Raw genomic sequence first — 16,820 nt, 5'->3', positions numbered from 1 at the left:
TTATAATACACTCTTGCATGTTTACAAATATGTCAATCTAAATAGGGCTCCTATTTTGAAGTATTTACAATGAATGTTTTTCCGATTTCTTTAGTTAAGTCTTAATATTTTTGGTAGTAACTGAATTTACTTATACGGCCACCCAGATTTAAAAAAAACTTGGTACAAATAATCTGCGGAAGTATTTATGAACGTCATTTCAAACGTCACATATCTTTGACATTGACATTTCGGTCCATCTCGACCTCCATTCATCCTTCATACTAGTACATCGAAGATTTTAACTCCATTTTCAACGAAACTAACTGTAAAACGCTCTTTATAGAGCTTCAGAAGCAATTAAACTAGGTGTATATTAAATCTACAAAACTTCAAGGTGAAAATGGCGTTGAAATCTACACCGGTGCTGTTCGGTTTATTAACTCGCTTGTCTCGTCGTACCTTTTCAACTTCAAATGCCTTGGCTTCGAAGCCAGTGACTGTTCGTGATGCCCTGAATCAAGCCTTGGACGAGGAAATGACACGGGATGAAACAGTGTTCCTTTTAGGTGAAGAAGTCGCACAATATGACGGTGCCTACAAAGTTAGCAGGTAATTTTGTCAATATAGTTATTTACTAATAGTTTTTAATTAAATTCAGAAACTGGAAGCGACTATATTTACGTTACTAACTTAATTATTTGACTTGTGTTATTTTTTTCCAATTAGCAACTATTACATAACCAAAAAATTGTTGACAGTTCTTAGTTTTCTTAACCTCAAAATCTATGCAAATTATTTTATTAATCTACCGAGTTAATTATGAAGTTATTAAAAAGTAAATTGAAAACCAAATATGTTTGTCAACAAATGTGCTAGATTGATCAAAATATTTATATTGTTATCTGTGAGAAATAGATAAAATTTATAGATTTACTGTTATTGAACACCATAGCAATATACTGAGCACAAATATAGTAAGATCACAAATAATGAACTATTTATCAAATACTAGATGTTCCCATGCAGCTTCATCTCGTCACATGCAAAATTAATTGTATACATTGTATAAAATGTTTATTGCAATATTACAAATGCTCAAATTACAATAAAGACCCTTGTCATTGGCTGAGAATTTAAGTAACCATGGCAACTTTGATTCATTGCTGCTGTTGGCTTGCACTTTTGTCACTTTCTTGCATGATGGTTTTTCCAATTTCAAATTCATTCCCTAAATCAAATAGTGTGAAAAAGATAATAAGTCAAGAATATGCAGTGATTGCTGACACCTACATAGTAAATAAGTGTGTATATCCCTTATGGTAATACTAAACAAGTATATGTAGATAAAAATCAAGTCATCTCAAGTATACACAGTTGATGTAAATTTATGCAGATGTCATATCAACATTATTTGTTTAAGAGATAACTTTTATTACATATGATAATTCTAAAGCCTACAATATTTAATTTTGAGGTAAAAGTTCTCTAACAATCAACTAAAATCACTTGACTCAAAAATTACTGGGCAGTTTTTATATTTGAAAAAATGTTGAACCAAATTGTAGGTATTCTGAATATACCAAAAGAGAATTACATCAATTTGATTATAATTTGCAGTGTAACAATGTATACATATAATTTTCTATCATGTAATTTCTATTATGTAAAAGCTGTGATGTTTATAATTCGGAAAATATTGACTTTCAGAGGGCTATGGAAGAAATATGGAGACAAGCGTGTAATTGACACACCAATTACAGAGGCAGGCTTTGCGGGTATTGCGGTTGGTGCTGCATTCGCTGGACTCAGGCCTGTCTGTGAATTCATGACTTTCAACTTTTCCATGCAAGCAATCGATCATGTAAGTTATATTGACAAACTGAAATTTGTCCTTAAAATTCACTTTAATAAGTAGAAATTCTTGGAGCAATAAATGTGTTTTAATAGAATTACAATAGATTTGACTCCAGGCACATTCCAAGTAACAAGTTTGGATGGCTATTTAAAAAAGTTAATTCACCCAACTGCAGTGAGTGTGGGGTAATTGAAGATGTTCAGCATGTATTGGAGTGTGTTCGGAACACGCGTTTTAGACTCAATTATTTTAAGGGTCACGGATGTAATGTCGGTCACTTAAACACTCTCCTGGCTTAACCTCTACAGACGAGGACGGGATGGTGTTTAAGTTGGCCGACATCTGTTTAAGAAAACAGTTAGTTAACTAAGCTTTGTTTGTTTAAGACTTATGTGGCGTTATCCACAAAGCCCCTTGTAAATATAAATAAATAGTAAAAACCAGATTTCACTAAGTAGTTCTTACTTTTATAAAATTGGAGAAATAAACATAAAAACATTTACAAAAACTTCTACATTAGCATGTTGTTAAGTTAATTTATTTGTGGCAATAATTCACAGACTTGATTATTAGTATTTTCTAAGACTCTAACCAACAGACAATATTTCAATCTTTTCAATTATCTATAGAAATATTAAGAGGACATATTTGTATTTCATTATTTAGTAAATGAAAGTGACTTGGTTGACTTCAAAAAAATCTTTCATAATTAGAAAGTTATGTTATCACAGAGTAATAGGTTATGTATATTACTAGACTTTTTAAGTCATAGCCAAAGTTAGGTATCCATCTGAATTTTCATATTAAAATATTAATAATGTAAATTCTTAGCCCATTAGTCTCCGCTTGGTTGTGTATTGTAGGTGATAAACTCAGCGGCGAAGACATTCTACATGTCTGCGGGCGCGGTGCCGGTGCCGGTGGTGTTCCGCGGGCCCAACGGCGCGGCGGCGGGCGTGGCGGCGCAGCACTCGCAGTGCTTCGGCGCCTGGTACAGCCACTGCCCCGGCCTCAAGGTCCTCATGCCCTACTCCTCGGAGGATGCTAAAGGTACACCTCTTGTTCTATTTCTAGATATTGATGATAGATGCATGAAAACTATGGTACAGTCCTTACCGAAGAGTTCTAATGTATACATTTAATGGTCACTTACATAGAAATATATAAATCTTACTTCTTACTAATATTATAAACGGCAGAGTTTGGATGGATAAGTTGTTGGATGTTTGTTAGAGTTTGGAGCCTAAACTGCTCAATCTTAATATTTGTCATAGATGTGGAACATAGTCTTAACATACCAAGAACACATGGGCTATTTATTAAGTTTATTTTTTTAATTTCACGCGAACGGAGTCGCAGGCGGAAGCTAGTATAATTAGGATCGGTCAACACTTTTCTATTAAGTGTTATGTTTCTTATCCCGAATTCATATTCTCTTCATCTGTTCATTTGAAGGTCTGCTGAAGGCTGCGATCAGAGACCCGGACCCGGTGGTGTTCCTGGAGGACGAGATCCTGTACGGCGTGCCCTTCCCCATGAGTGACGAGGCGCTGGCGGACGACTTCGTGCTGCCCATCGGCAAGGCCAAGCTGGAGCGCGCGGGGCGGCACCTCACGCTGGTGTGCGCCGGCCGCGCCACCGACACCGCGCTGCAGGCTGCCACCCAGCTCGCCGGAGAAGGTAACATCAATCTGCCCTTGGCCAAACGGGGTCGGCACGGATTGTTCTGTTCCATACATCTCTATCATCACTCAATTTCACTACTTTTGGCACTACTTCCAAAGCTCCGTATATATTATATTATCCTTTGCAAAAAAACTGCGAGTACTTTTGTTTGAAAATCTGTAAAATTTAAATCTGTAGTAAAGAGCTGGAATAGTTCGTTAAAAGAGTGGGAACTCTGACAAGCAAATTAATTTACAATGTTCAACAATAGATGGCGCTTTTATCAAGTAACTTTATGTTAAGTTTGTTTTACATTTTAATGTTAGCTTTTTATTGGGTAAAGTAATAAATTAGCAAGAGTATACCGGGAATTCGCTAAAATAGCGAAATAATCGTTGACCATAAACATATGTATTTAAAAATGTTGTCTTTTATCAACAAAAGTAGGGATGTACAAATAGAAGATTTAACCTCTCCGCTAAATACACTTTGTTTTAGTATATCAAAAAGGGACTTTTTAGATAGGAAAGGGTGAATTATTGTATTGTATCGTGTGTGAGGTGTCGAGTGCGAGGTGCTGAACCTGCGCTCGCTGCGGCCGCTGGACTTCGACAGCATCGCGCAGTCGCTCGCCAAGACGCACCACCTCGTCACCGTGGAGCAGGGCTGGCCGCAGTCCGGTACTACACCTTGTTCATTATTCTCACACTACCTAGTAAACACTCCCAATTTCATAGCAAATTACAATATTCAAATGTTCAAATGACAACCCAGACCTTTGCCCTTGAATATTTAATTAAACAACCTCGATTATAGCTGGTAATAGCTTGTAATTCTCCATCTCACAGAGCATTTTTTTCCAATTTACCAAGTTTAATTTTATGACCTAAAATGTAATTTTATGAAATGATTCTTTTGTTCGAATCTCATAAACCAATGTGATTTCTGATTTTCATTTCTATATTTACTTGACGTTTTCACGGTAAAAGAAAACGTTATAACTGCAAATCAAACCGAATCATCACCAATATTATCAACGAATTCAAAGATATGCTAAAAGAAGGCATTGTTGACACTTGAAACATTGTTTACAATAATTTATTTAAATGAATTGCCAATAGATGTCGTTAAATGTTATTTTGTACACCGATTAGTTTATTTTACTAGCAAAAGATGGCGCTTATTATAATTTTGTAAAACGTTTTTTTTTACATGGACACGAGATGCACTAAACTTTATGTACATTTCAAAGAAAGTACCGTTCACTAAGTCGTTCTATCTATACTAACGTTATACAGTTTAAAGATTTATATTTTAAAAACAGTTTAACTCAAAAACTACTAGACCGATTCCAAATTTTTTTGCACTATTAAAAAGCTATGTTAATAGACATAGGCTATATTTTTACTATTATTTTTTATGTGACAGGCGAAGTCGCAACAGCTATGTTATATGTCTCTATGTATTCTTTATGTAATTTTAAATCAACATCTACAGACGCTTGGCTCGTTTTTTTTGCATGGTTTGTATTCTTTTTTCGATTATTTTATTGCAATGTTGTCAGGTATCGGCGCGGAGATCTGCGCGCGCGTGATGGAGTCGCCGGCGTTCTTCGAGCTGGACGCGCCGGCGTGGCGCGTGTCGGGCGCCGACGTGCCCATGCCGTACGCGCGCTCGCTGGAGGCGCTGGCGCTGCCCACCCCCGCCGACGTGGTCGCGGCGGCGCGCGCCGTGCTCGCCAACAGGTACACCTACACCTACACCTACACCACGAACTATCATACTAATATTATAAATGCGAAAGTTTAGATGGATGGATGTTTGTAAGAGGTTGTAGCCTAAACGGCTTAACGGATCTCGATGAAATTTGGCATAGATAGGTAATAGATATATATAGTCGAGACACATAGGCTACGTCCATTTGTTTTTTTTTAGTTTCGTGCGGACGGAATCGCGAGCGAAAGCTATTATAAAAAGGAATTATCCTTCGACCCCGTCTTTACTTAGGTGGAAGCCTAAGGTGGGTCGAAGTCGGGGTCGTGGTCATGTGCTGGTTTATTAAAAAAAGGAAAGATTTGTATTTTTGTATGTATTGTAACTCAATAACTATTGGCCGATTTTAAATTCTTTCACAGATAAAAACTAAGTTATCGGTATTAGGCTATGATTTTTATGATTTCTTTCACGCGAGCGAAGTCGCAACAGCAATGTAATAAAGAAAAGAATTGCCTTGTCCCAAATGTTACAAATAACTAATTAGGTAGCATAGCAGTGAATTGAGTAAAAAGAAATTGATCTTGTATCACTAAACGACATTTTTTAGGTAGTTTAATTTTAATAAATTACATTTGTTGCAGGATAACTCAGGGTGCTCAGCAGTGAACTAGTGAATTGTTAGTGAGATAGCGCGGGGTACTTCATTATTTGTAAATATTTATTTTATCCTGTATAATTTATTCCCGGTCGTCGGCCGCCATTGCAGAATCAAATCAATGTATATGTAAATGAAAGCATTTTGTTGAAATAAATCTATTAGGAGTTAACAAGACTTTAATTTTTCCCGAAATAATTAACAACACTGAAAATCACGGTTAGTCCAAAGATGTGACGAAAACAACGCCATCTATGAACTAAATATTGAAATGCTTATTATAATTTCGTAAAATGTTTTATTTCATGTCAATAAGGGCACGAGATGGCGCTAAACTTGACAACTGATTTAGATAATTTTGATCTGCAATAATTTTTAGCTACTATAATATATTAATTTTTAGATTTAGATTTATATTTTTAATTAAAAATCACTATTTACCAAAACGTAAAAAATGCTTTGGCACCCCGTTTGTACAACGTATATTTGTGTTTGACGTTAGATGGCAGCACATGAATGATTTTTAATAAATCAAGTTTTGATATATATTGTTCCTGTCTATGGATAAGTATAGTAGGGTTTTACAACCGTTAAAAAATATGTATAATAATTGCTATTTTTACGTTTTCTATTGCATGCGTGTATATAGCAATTGAAAAATCCAAAAGTAACATCTTTTTGCTATAATTGTTTTTAAATAAAAATTGATACTTAATTTTAGGTTTTTACGCCCCGCCCCTAGAACAATAATAGTTGGCAGATATTATGAAATTTGGCTTGAATCTCCCGTTTTATCTATCTAATCTATTAACCTTACCTTAGAAAAAAAACCTAACGCATCTTAAGTAGGAAATATCCTCTTTATCCCAATACTACATTTGTAGATGAAACGTAAAAGCTTCTGCAAACAATACAAGGTCGCGGTTGGGGGAGGTGATGGATCACTCGCCGCGCCACCTCGCGGACACTCGCCGCTCTATTCTCCAGAGTATTTCTGTATTGTATTGGGTGTGTGTAATGAGGCAAATGTTAGAACAACCGTGCGTATGCTTCAACAGAATATAGATGTACTGCCGGACTCGCTACACTAAGCCTTCTTTTAGTGGTCACTAAGGGCGTTAATGTATGTTTACTATGAAAAAGTGGATCAAGTAGCCGTTAAACACCTATATTATGTAACACGAGAAATTTATTTAAATTATATTAGAAATAAATCGTCGACACAAATTACCTAAAAAGATCTTCACTAAGTAGTTATGCAACAAAATATAACAAATGCCATAAAGCCTTGTCTGCAGTAAAAGTTAGCCGTTTCTACTAAAGGAGACCAACTAACTACCAGCTGAGAGTTTTTCATGCGATCTGGCTCCTGTACAGTAGATATATTTAGCGTAACGAATTCATTGTGTATTATTGCGAGCGGTGCGGGGTGAGTGCGGGCGGGGGATGCTGGCTGCGCAGACATCGCTGATGGATCACCTCGCAGGGAATTACGTGCCGGGGAGGGAAACAAGTAAAGAACGCAATACACTAGAGCGAAACGTAACATGTAATTTCAAAGCAGTTCGTTTATTTGGAGAGTTTACTTGGAGGCAGTCAAAAATTTTCTTATCCTAGTAAATAGTAATAATTATAAACAAAGTTTGCATTAAGATGATTATCAGATTATGTAAAGTTAAAGTTGCAATTTGAATTAAGCAAGAATAAAGATATTTAAGACGATGGTATGTTAATACATTTTTCACTTTATTTAAACGTTAGCAAGATTAGACTGTAAGGTTAAAATGCCATTTATAAAAATTCTGAGCACTCTAGTGTGTTGCGAACCTTTTGGTTCTATTTCATTGAAGATTGACATTTTCGGCAATCGTCGGCTTACAATTTTTTGGGGCCCTCCAAAGTGTCAACGCGACCGCGCCGCGCCGGATTGCCGGAATTAAAATGTACACAATACATACTTTCTGAAAATAGACGAGTACCCGAGAAAATATACAATGTACACAGTAAATAGAATTCTTATAATAATAATTACTCATTACTTTAGCAAAAAAAATATACTGCAATCTTATGATATAAGTAAACTAAAACAAAAATATACTTTAGACTTATTTTGATAGTTTATATTAGTTACTGTTTGTGAGAAGCAAAAGTTAAGTTATCTTGCTTGAATAAGCCTTCGTGCTTTACATTATGAAGTTACAAATTCTTGACTCATGTGTTGGAAACATACGAATAAGTTGGAATCAAACATAAAATATTATTTTTGCAAAGAAAAAAAACAAATAACTATTGAAAAAAATCGATCGATTCGCAAATCTTGTCATGAAAATATCCAATCCCAGGACAATGCCATCAGAGAATATAAAAGATTCAACAATACATTTCTAAGAAATCTATAGGTAGCATTTAAGTGGGAAAGAATAAAAAATGCAATAGAAAAAATCAGCGACGAACTAGCGTGTGATCAATCACTCGCTCAGTGAAAAGTTTCTCTCGACGAACACTTACATCCGTTCCTGACAAACTTGTCCCGAAGTTACACGAAACATCGCATTGAAGCGACACCTTTATTATTTACAAATTGCTTCTAACAAATATCTTATTTCAGTTAATTGTGGCTTATATTAACATCTAAATTGTGTTGTTTTAGAAACTTCAGAAAACTTTAAGTCGATAAAGTAAACTGTTTACGTTTTCGCTAACTCGTTACAAAATTGAGCTAGTGGAAAAGAGGTTTTAAAATCAAGCAAAATGAAAACTAATGCTGTCAAAGAAATGTACATTTAGAGTGAATAACTATTATTGTGGAATAGACATAGGTGTGAAGAAAGGAAGAAAACACCAGTTGCTAGTTTCAAAGTTGGTGATCACCCCTGTTAAAAGATTTAATTAAATTATCCAGCAGTATTGGTATTGGCGGTTGTAAAGCCGCTAGATGTCACCAGTTGCACCCCTCGTTGACTTTAAAGCAGTTTAAACCGGCTTGTGGGAAGGGTGCGGATTTCATAGAGTGCACTTAGGGATGTGACCTACGTTATAACAATTAAATTTAAATAATTCATAATCAAAATCCAATAAATGATTTTGATTGGTAGATAAGTTGCCTTTTCATATTTTTATGTTATTGCAACTAGTTAGTTCATGCCCCTCATATTCAAAGCAACACTTTGAAATATGTTGATATTTTGCGAAAAAAAAAACAAGTGCGATATTACTTTTTGAATCTATTTGTACCTTCGTGTATTCTAAAGTACAATTCACTCTATAAAAAAAAACGTATTTTTAACATTTTTTTATCATTAATAAATTTTTGACAACCCTAACCTGTAGAGGGCGCACTGAGCTCTGACAAATAGCAATTTGAATATGTTCAATCCAAGATACTTTTTATGTAATTACATTTTATACTGGACGTCACATCAGATTTACATTACCAAGGTACTTTCGATGTAAAACAAATTTTATTTTCCCATTGATTTATAAAAAATATAGGCCCTTAAAGTCTTTTGTACTAAGTTTGTTTTATGCCTATTTTACCCATCTTTTAAATGGGTAAACCTTCATACTAATTCTTTCAACATGACACATAACTATTGATTAAAGTGTGTGAGAAGACAAGCATTGGATAATCTAAACATCTGATACTCCAGGCTCGATTTCAAACAAGTTCGTTATAATTAATAAGCATACCTATTTCCGTAAGAAAGTCTTCCTAAATTATGCAACGACTAGATATCAAAAGCGAATACTTGGTCTACCATATGGAAATATGTTTTTTTATAACATAAGGTGACAAACGAGAAAGCGGCTACCTGAATCCGCCAAAACGACGAAGCGACTGTTGCCCATAGACATCCGCAATTGCAGATGCGTTGCCTACCCGTATCCGACGGAGGAGGAGACAATCATGAGGAGGATATTCACTTCTCCTTCCCATCCTCTCCTTATAATAAAAGGATGGAAACGGAAAGGGACTTACATTAGACCTCTGGCACCACACTTATCAGACAAAACACGGAATTTCTTCCATTGCACGCCTGTCTTCTGTGTGATCGTAGTATTAAACCGGGCGTGCCGGCCCTGCAGTGCTAAGATGTTAAAGCGGGCACTACCACTGCAAAAATGTAATCTAATTTTTTAATTCGATAAACATTAGTTCGTTTATACATAGCTACTAAGGTATTGTATTGTTTTTATTTTAAGTCATTTTTATTTAATGAAAACCATTCAATATTTGAAAAACAAAAGAGCATAGACACGCTCTCCGCTTTCCATTGATTAAATACTAAGATAATGACACATTATTTTATACTAGTCCCGTTCTAAGTCGTTTTTAAACTCTTCATTATTATAGACAGCATTGTTATAGACAGGGCAATTCATTGCTAAAGTCATCACTTCTATGACTTATGCTTATTTACGGTCAATTACGTCACATCATTAGTGACGCTTGTTTAATAGTGATTAACCACGCCAGTGCATAACCGATTCACTTTTACCTAGCACTGTCATTTGTTTTGCTATATCCTGTATTGCGTTTCCATTACCGAAACATTTATGGTGTAAGGCTAAATTAAAAACTTGTCACGAAACGCTATACACATTGGTCAGTGAAACATATATTTTTATTTTGTTGATGTATGAATATGAATGCATACATAGGTTGGCTAGCAACATGTAGATATATACCGTTTATGCGATTATTTGTGAGAAATATCTCGTATGTATGGCACAGTGAAAGTACTGGTAGTATATTTTTTTGATACTTTTGAATAGTTTTATTTCATTCGTTCATTCAGTAAAGTATTTTCAATTTTTAACTTTTAAGTTTATAATTTTTTATATTCCTTTTTGACGTCAACGTTTAAAAAATATACATTACTGCGGTACAACCGTGAAAGACAATACAATACCATTGTTCCATATTAACTACTTAATATTACAATAATTGTTATTACAATAATGTATTATAACTTTCTAATGAGAATCTCTACTGATATTAACAGCATTGTCGCAAAGACTAAATAAAAAAAACTGTCACAAGGTCTACAAAAACAAATAAACTTTTTATCATAATTATTTCTATGTGCAATACCAATTGACTTGTATCTTTTTATTTATGGACTAATGTTAATCTTTTTACATAAAAGTCCTTTTTATTATCTTTACACATTTCGTCTGGTTAGTACTTTCTCTGCGCCGTACTCTGTAGGCCTGGCTAATGGCATGTGACAGCGGCGGTGATGGATCGGACTTCCCCTTCTTGCTTCTACCCCGCAGCCACCCCCAGCCACCCCCAGCAGCCGACAGGAATTAGTGATATTTCCCTTAAAAATAACACAAGCTTAAATAAAAGCCTGTATTAAGATGGTCCAAGCTTAGACTATGATACACCTAAAAGGGCATTTCAGTTGGCACGTCGGACAGAGACTCTAGTTCCGTGCCAGCTATCTTTTCTAATATAATTTAGTGCGCTTAGTAGTAAAGTCAAGGCATATGGCTCAAGAAAAAGAGGATTGGAAATCTTCGTCAAGAACGAACAGAGTTTTTAAGTATGACAAGAACTAGCAACGCGTCCATCTACGTTAGTTGGCTGTCTAATATTTAAATTATATCATACTTCATACTAATATTATAAATGCGAAAGTTTAGATGGATGTATGGATATTTGTTAGAGTTTGTAGTCTAAACGACTGAACAGATTTCGATGAAATTTGGTATAGATGTAGAGGATAATATGGAAGAACACATAGGTTACTCACTTTTATTTTTTAATTCCATGCGGACGGAGTCGCGGGCGAAAGCCAGTTTATAGATAAATTTTAATGTCACAGAATCACCTAGACATCAATTAGATCCAGTAGTATTTTCGGTCTAGACTTGAAGGTGGACCAGATCAGGCAATGACTGTAACAATTAAAAATTAATGTAAGTAATTGAAAGTGCTTAGAAGTGTTTTATAGACAATAAATCATGAAGTAATTACTTCAGCGCACCTAGCGACACCTCACGGCTAAACCTGTCGTTAACCTTTCGGAAGCTATTACTAATTGTTTATTAAAAAACTTTCCCGGCTTAAAACATAAAAGTTTAACTATCTGACTCGACCATAAATATAGAAATTGACTTACATACATAAATGAAACTAAATAGATAAGGAAAATGTATACAAAATCATGCACAGAGAATTTAAAATAGTATCCATTATGATCTGAACTTGTAACGTTACCTATTGAAGTCTAATTTGAAAACATATTTAGTTTTGTAAACAGATGTGTTATAACTTAATTTAATTATATCTAGTTATTACAATACTTTTGTAATGCTTTAACTTTTTTAAAAAAATACAGTAACCCAAAGACTACATTACAAATGCGAAAGTTTGGATAGATGGATGTTTGTAGCCTAAACGATATAGCCTAACGTAGATTTTTTTGTTTGTTAAGCGCTTGACCACAATTTTACCTGAAGAAAGTTATGAAGCAATCGAAGGATGGTACGAGATAGGATATAGGGATATAGGGAGCAATGATACGACCGCTAGCTTAGTGCAGACTGATTTATTGACATTCGTGTCACACTGACAGCTGGCGCAGCAGCCGTTCTTTAACGCGCACAGATTATGCGCCTATGTACATATACAACACTTAATATAGCTATTTAGTCTTCTAATTAGAATAAAATCTAGAATGTAATCTGGGAGAACATAGGCTATTTACTACGTTTTTTAAATCCGCGCTAGGAGTCGGTGGCAAAAGCTAGTTCTATTAGAATACAAAAGACCTTGTTAAGTTAACCTATCGGATTTAAATAAATAAGAGTGTGTAACTAATTTTGAAGGTTAGTTTTGTCCGCGTTAATTGTTATTTATTAACAAGACACCGTGAAACGCAACTTCCTATTGTGTATTACACAATATCTAAGTCCTAACGGCTTAGGATCCGACTCTAAACCGGAATATAGCAGAGGTCCGATCTGTCTGAACTGACCAATATAAGGTACATTCGGGAAAATCTGCTTTGAAATGACAACGCGACACAAAAATCAGTATAACGCAGCTCTTGTTTTTTCTGTACGAAAAAAAGTTGATGAGTAATATACGGCTAATTTATTTTTATATTTATTCCATTGATTGTACCACTCACTGCTTATTTGTAAGAAGAGATAAAGTTCGTATCCTTGTAATGAATGAGGCATTTTTTCCTGAAGTGGAACATCGCAGATTTCTTCGACTGTACACATAATTAATTTAGGCATTACCTTTACTGCAGTACTATTTCTAATAAATTAATGGACATCTTAAAAGTAGCAACACAAATATTGATTTATCATTGTAGATGATAAATTTTCTAAGATGTTAAGTCAAAGAATTATTCAATCCCTTAATTTGTCAAAGTCTACGTTTAAAAATGTATATTTCCCGCAATAGCCCTGCCTTTAAATCAATTTGGCATACACGCCATACTCGTATGTGTTCAAGGATAGTAAATTGTTTGACCAGTGTTACCTTGCGTAGTTCGATGGAGCATGATATTTTAATCGATTCGATACAATTACATGTAATTGGAAATAGATAATTATACGGATTGCTTATGTTAATCGGATTTATGGATTTCTTTCAAAACATGATTACGAATTATAAGTTTAAGGGCCTGTCCCACCAAATTATATTGTCTGATAACAATCCAACGTGTAATAATGTGATATTTTCATATCGGATTTTGTTACCTCTGACAGTGACGACATTTTTAAGCTATCTGAGCCTCAAGTGTGGTGGGACGAGCTCTTATTGTTATTGATTGATTGTAATTTAACTTGAATTTCCGTATTTGAGGAAGTATTATTTTCACTGTTATCAAGGTTCTTTATTACGGTAGGTTTCCACGATTAAAAAAATATTTTACAGTTACCTAGTGATTCTTTAGTGTCAGGTTGACATATGCTTCAACGGAGTAAAACTCAAGTTACGTTTTTCGGAAACGCATTTCTTTAAGTTATCGAAACCCTAACAAATGGTTAAATGTACCTGGAAAATCGGCTATTAAATAGCTTTATGCGGTCAAACCTGTAACAGCAATAGATTATTAGCTTGATAGTATTTAAGTTATTGTTTGTTACAATGTACTTTTAAACAAAAGCTTTAAATAGAACAAGGTCTCGGCTTATTATCCTTGCAGATTAAATATATAATTATCGTCCATATTACATTTACCTTCAGGTGTAAGTTAATAAATGATAATTGTGTTAAGTACAATTACATAACAATCTCTTACAGATTGATAAACAAATTAAGTACTTATTGTAGTGGTATTAAGTTCAAAATGCTGACATAAGTAATGCTTAAAATAAGTTAATTATTTAGAATACAAAAATAGATTAAAGATATGGTCATTTGTTACTAAGTTACTATATTCAAAAGTACAACAGACTTTTACGCATGTAATTATTTTATTAAGTTAAGTTTTAGTATAAAAAAGGACATTTTAAGGTCATAAAGGCAAAAGACCTGACTGATTTTATAATAACACAAATAAAAGTATTTACCATATTAGTAAAAAAACAAGAAACTTCTCTGACTTTGAAGGTCAAAGTTGCAGTTATTTTAATCACTATTCGAACTTAGAACCCGCTGCAGTAGCTATTTTACTATCGGATACTATAGCCACTGTGCTATCGAGGTTTGTTGAAGAATTTTATAATAGTTTAAAATTTTAAGTGGCTTTACCTTGCAACTGTTAAACACCTAATTTGCCTCAATACCAGATTTCGACTTAAACTATTTAATTACAATACAAACCTCTCATAAAACGCGACGCACTGAACCCACGTAATGACACGCGCACCGATTTTGTAGTTAAACCGCTAATGACAACCGCGGAAATGTGCCACAGTATAAAAACATAAAAACAGCCCACTTCTTATTTGGTGTGGTGACATTAAAAAGAGAATTTAGTTGTCCAAAATGCGAATATAAGTTAGTTATTTTATTTACAAAACTACCATTTTTATACGATTATTTAGCTTATTTTCTATTTTTCAGTGATAAATAAAGTGAATACTCAAGAATGTACAAATAGAATTTTATGTCATCGCTCGATTCGCTGGTATTTTGCAATGCGTCATGGAAGTGTTTAAATATAGATTACAAGGACATTTGCAGAAACTGAAGGAAACATTCGCACCTTTTGTTAACAGACTCGTTAGCTCAGTAGGTGAGAGCGCCGATATAAATATGAATTTGACCATCGGAGGGCGGAGGTTCGAGTCCTTCACGAGTCAACGCTTTTTTTCATCGTTTTTTTTTTCTTCAACTTTTAGAGAAAATTCAGAGTTCATAAAATTTTAATCATGGCAACCATACGAAAAATTTTGCATATTTTAACACATATTCGGCATATTATTCGTAGTTTGAAAGAGCGTTCTTTTGACTAAACTGTCGCACAACTATTTAGTCTCGCTTTGATTCCTATGAGTTGGAGGTGCGTAGACTACTCGATTTTTAGTCGTGTAACTAAACAGTTGAATTGGCTTCAAAACAATCGACAATCGCGCAACAATTGTGGAATACTCATAGTGTAGTCAATGGTATGCGCCCGCATTACAATGTGTCTATACATATTGTTGTTCCTTTCAGATAAAACAAATTTTCTTCACCTGTCAAAGTAAACTTTAACAAAATGTACTCGTCATCGCAATGTTGTGTCCAATGTTACCTACACTGTGACACTAGTACTTTAAATATAACGGGTTATGGAAGCAGTTATATAATAACTAAGTTATGCGTATTTAGCATATTATAAAAACAACTTAGAAGTGCCGACGACTGTCTTCAGGGACAGGCTGGAAAAAGTTGATTTGAATAATTTAGGAACTTGCTGTGTTTGTTAAAAATCTAAGCTAGTTTTGACGTGCTCAATATATCTTACATTAGGATAGGTTAGTGCACACTTCTTGAAGACTACCGCAATTTATTTGAACTATAACTTTAAACTGTCGTGGTTTTTACAAATATGATGTTCGTAAGATACGGGTTTCTTACCACGATTGAATTGTTTTAGCTCCAGATATTTCGGCACAGTTGCATGCGCCATGTTCACGGGCTAACTGATAAGAAACTGGTAAGAAACCCGTATCTTACGAACATTAAAAACATTTTTACATTTTGTATAACGCCTTAATATTTACAAGTATTTACTTTTCTTAGCTAAAATAAAGTATCTCTTTGTATATGTAAATTGAGTCATAATTTTGTATAAATTGTAGTAATTTACATTCTGTCGAGTGCAAATAGCGTACTGTGTTTCATCACACGCATGTAACCGATCGCCGAGGAGCCAACGAAGTCAACCGTAGCAGAAGTATATTAAATGAGTATTTGTAAATGTAATTACGACTTATTGCTCGACCGTTACTGTCTTACTGTCGCTGTCTTGAATTACCATCTCCGTCTAATTTATAATTAATAAATAATTTGTATATGTGAATACAAAGGAGTAGGAATCAACTGTATACACTACGCAATGATACAATGAAATTACCGTACATAAAAACATATCTATTTATCTGTGGGAGATGTATTTCGTGAAATAAGCGATGCAAAAGCAATCATATTCTTTCAATCCACAATTAACAATCATTTAAACGCGTATTTTTATGCTAATATAATTTAAAGGGGCATTTAACATTCAATTACTCTACGATATTACAAATAAACAAGTTGTTTACAAAAAAAGTTATAAAAACTGTTTATGACTTTATGTAGTGTTGCATAACACCGTCCCAAGCATGACATGATATACATATAGATATCTAGATAATAAATTCCCAAAGATGTTATACAACCTGCGGAAACACGAGCTCGCTCACACATCGTATAGGAAACAAATTCGCGATTTATCGAATGAATTTTTTATTGCAATTTCCTTATTCGCATATGAAATATATTAA

At 34.3% G+C, this 16,820-nt stretch overlaps 1 protein-coding gene and 1 long non-coding RNA gene across 2 annotated transcripts; one reads left to right on the top strand and one right to left on the bottom strand.

Moving 5' to 3' along the window:
* Nucleotides 1–206: 206 nt before the first annotated feature.
* LOC106106218 (pyruvate dehydrogenase E1 component subunit beta, mitochondrial) lies at nt 207–6,045 on the top strand. Its single transcript, XM_013286767.1, has 7 exons — nt 207–591; nt 1,690–1,843; nt 2,701–2,887; nt 3,293–3,517; nt 4,063–4,182; nt 5,067–5,247; nt 5,860–6,045. Exons 1-7 carry the CDS (start codon nt 383–385, stop codon nt 5,882–5,884), a joined length of 1,101 nt encoding a protein of 366 aa, XP_013142221.1. The 5' UTR covers nt 207–382; the 3' UTR covers nt 5,885–6,045.
* A 4,829-nt stretch (nt 6,046–10,874) lies between these two features.
* On the bottom strand, nt 10,875–15,952 carry LOC106106254. Its single transcript, XR_001225790.1, has 3 exons — nt 15,913–15,952; nt 11,636–11,780; nt 10,875–11,200 (listed from the first exon to the last, which is right to left on the bottom strand). It is a non-coding gene; the product is annotated as an uncharacterized LOC106106254 (long non-coding RNA).
* Nucleotides 15,953–16,820: the final 868 nt, after the last annotated feature.

This window comes from Papilio polytes, unplaced genomic scaffold (genome assembly GCF_000836215.1).
Source record: "Papilio polytes unplaced genomic scaffold, Ppol_1.0 DF822289.1, whole genome shotgun sequence".
Taxonomy (NCBI): domain Eukaryota; kingdom Metazoa; phylum Arthropoda; class Insecta; order Lepidoptera; family Papilionidae; genus Papilio; species Papilio polytes.
Note: the sequence above shows the minus strand (reverse complement) of the source record. Positions and strands in the feature narration are given on the sequence as shown.

What these genes read in the sequence shown, in the direction of transcription:
- LOC106106218 (XM_013286767.1), top strand. Translation starts at nt 383, where the DNA reads ATGGCGTTGAAATCTACACCGGTGCTGTTCGGTTTATTAACTCGCTTG. An exon ending in CACCCAGCTCGCCGGAGAAG is followed by an intron (nt 3,518 to 4,062) that starts GTAACATCAATC and finishes ATCGTGTGTGAG; the next exon opens with GTGTCGAGTGCGAGGTGCTG. An exon ending in CGCGCCGTGCTCGCCAACAG is followed by an intron (nt 5,248 to 5,859) that starts GTACACCTACAC and finishes CATTTGTTGCAG; the next exon opens with GATAACTCAGGGTGCTCAGC.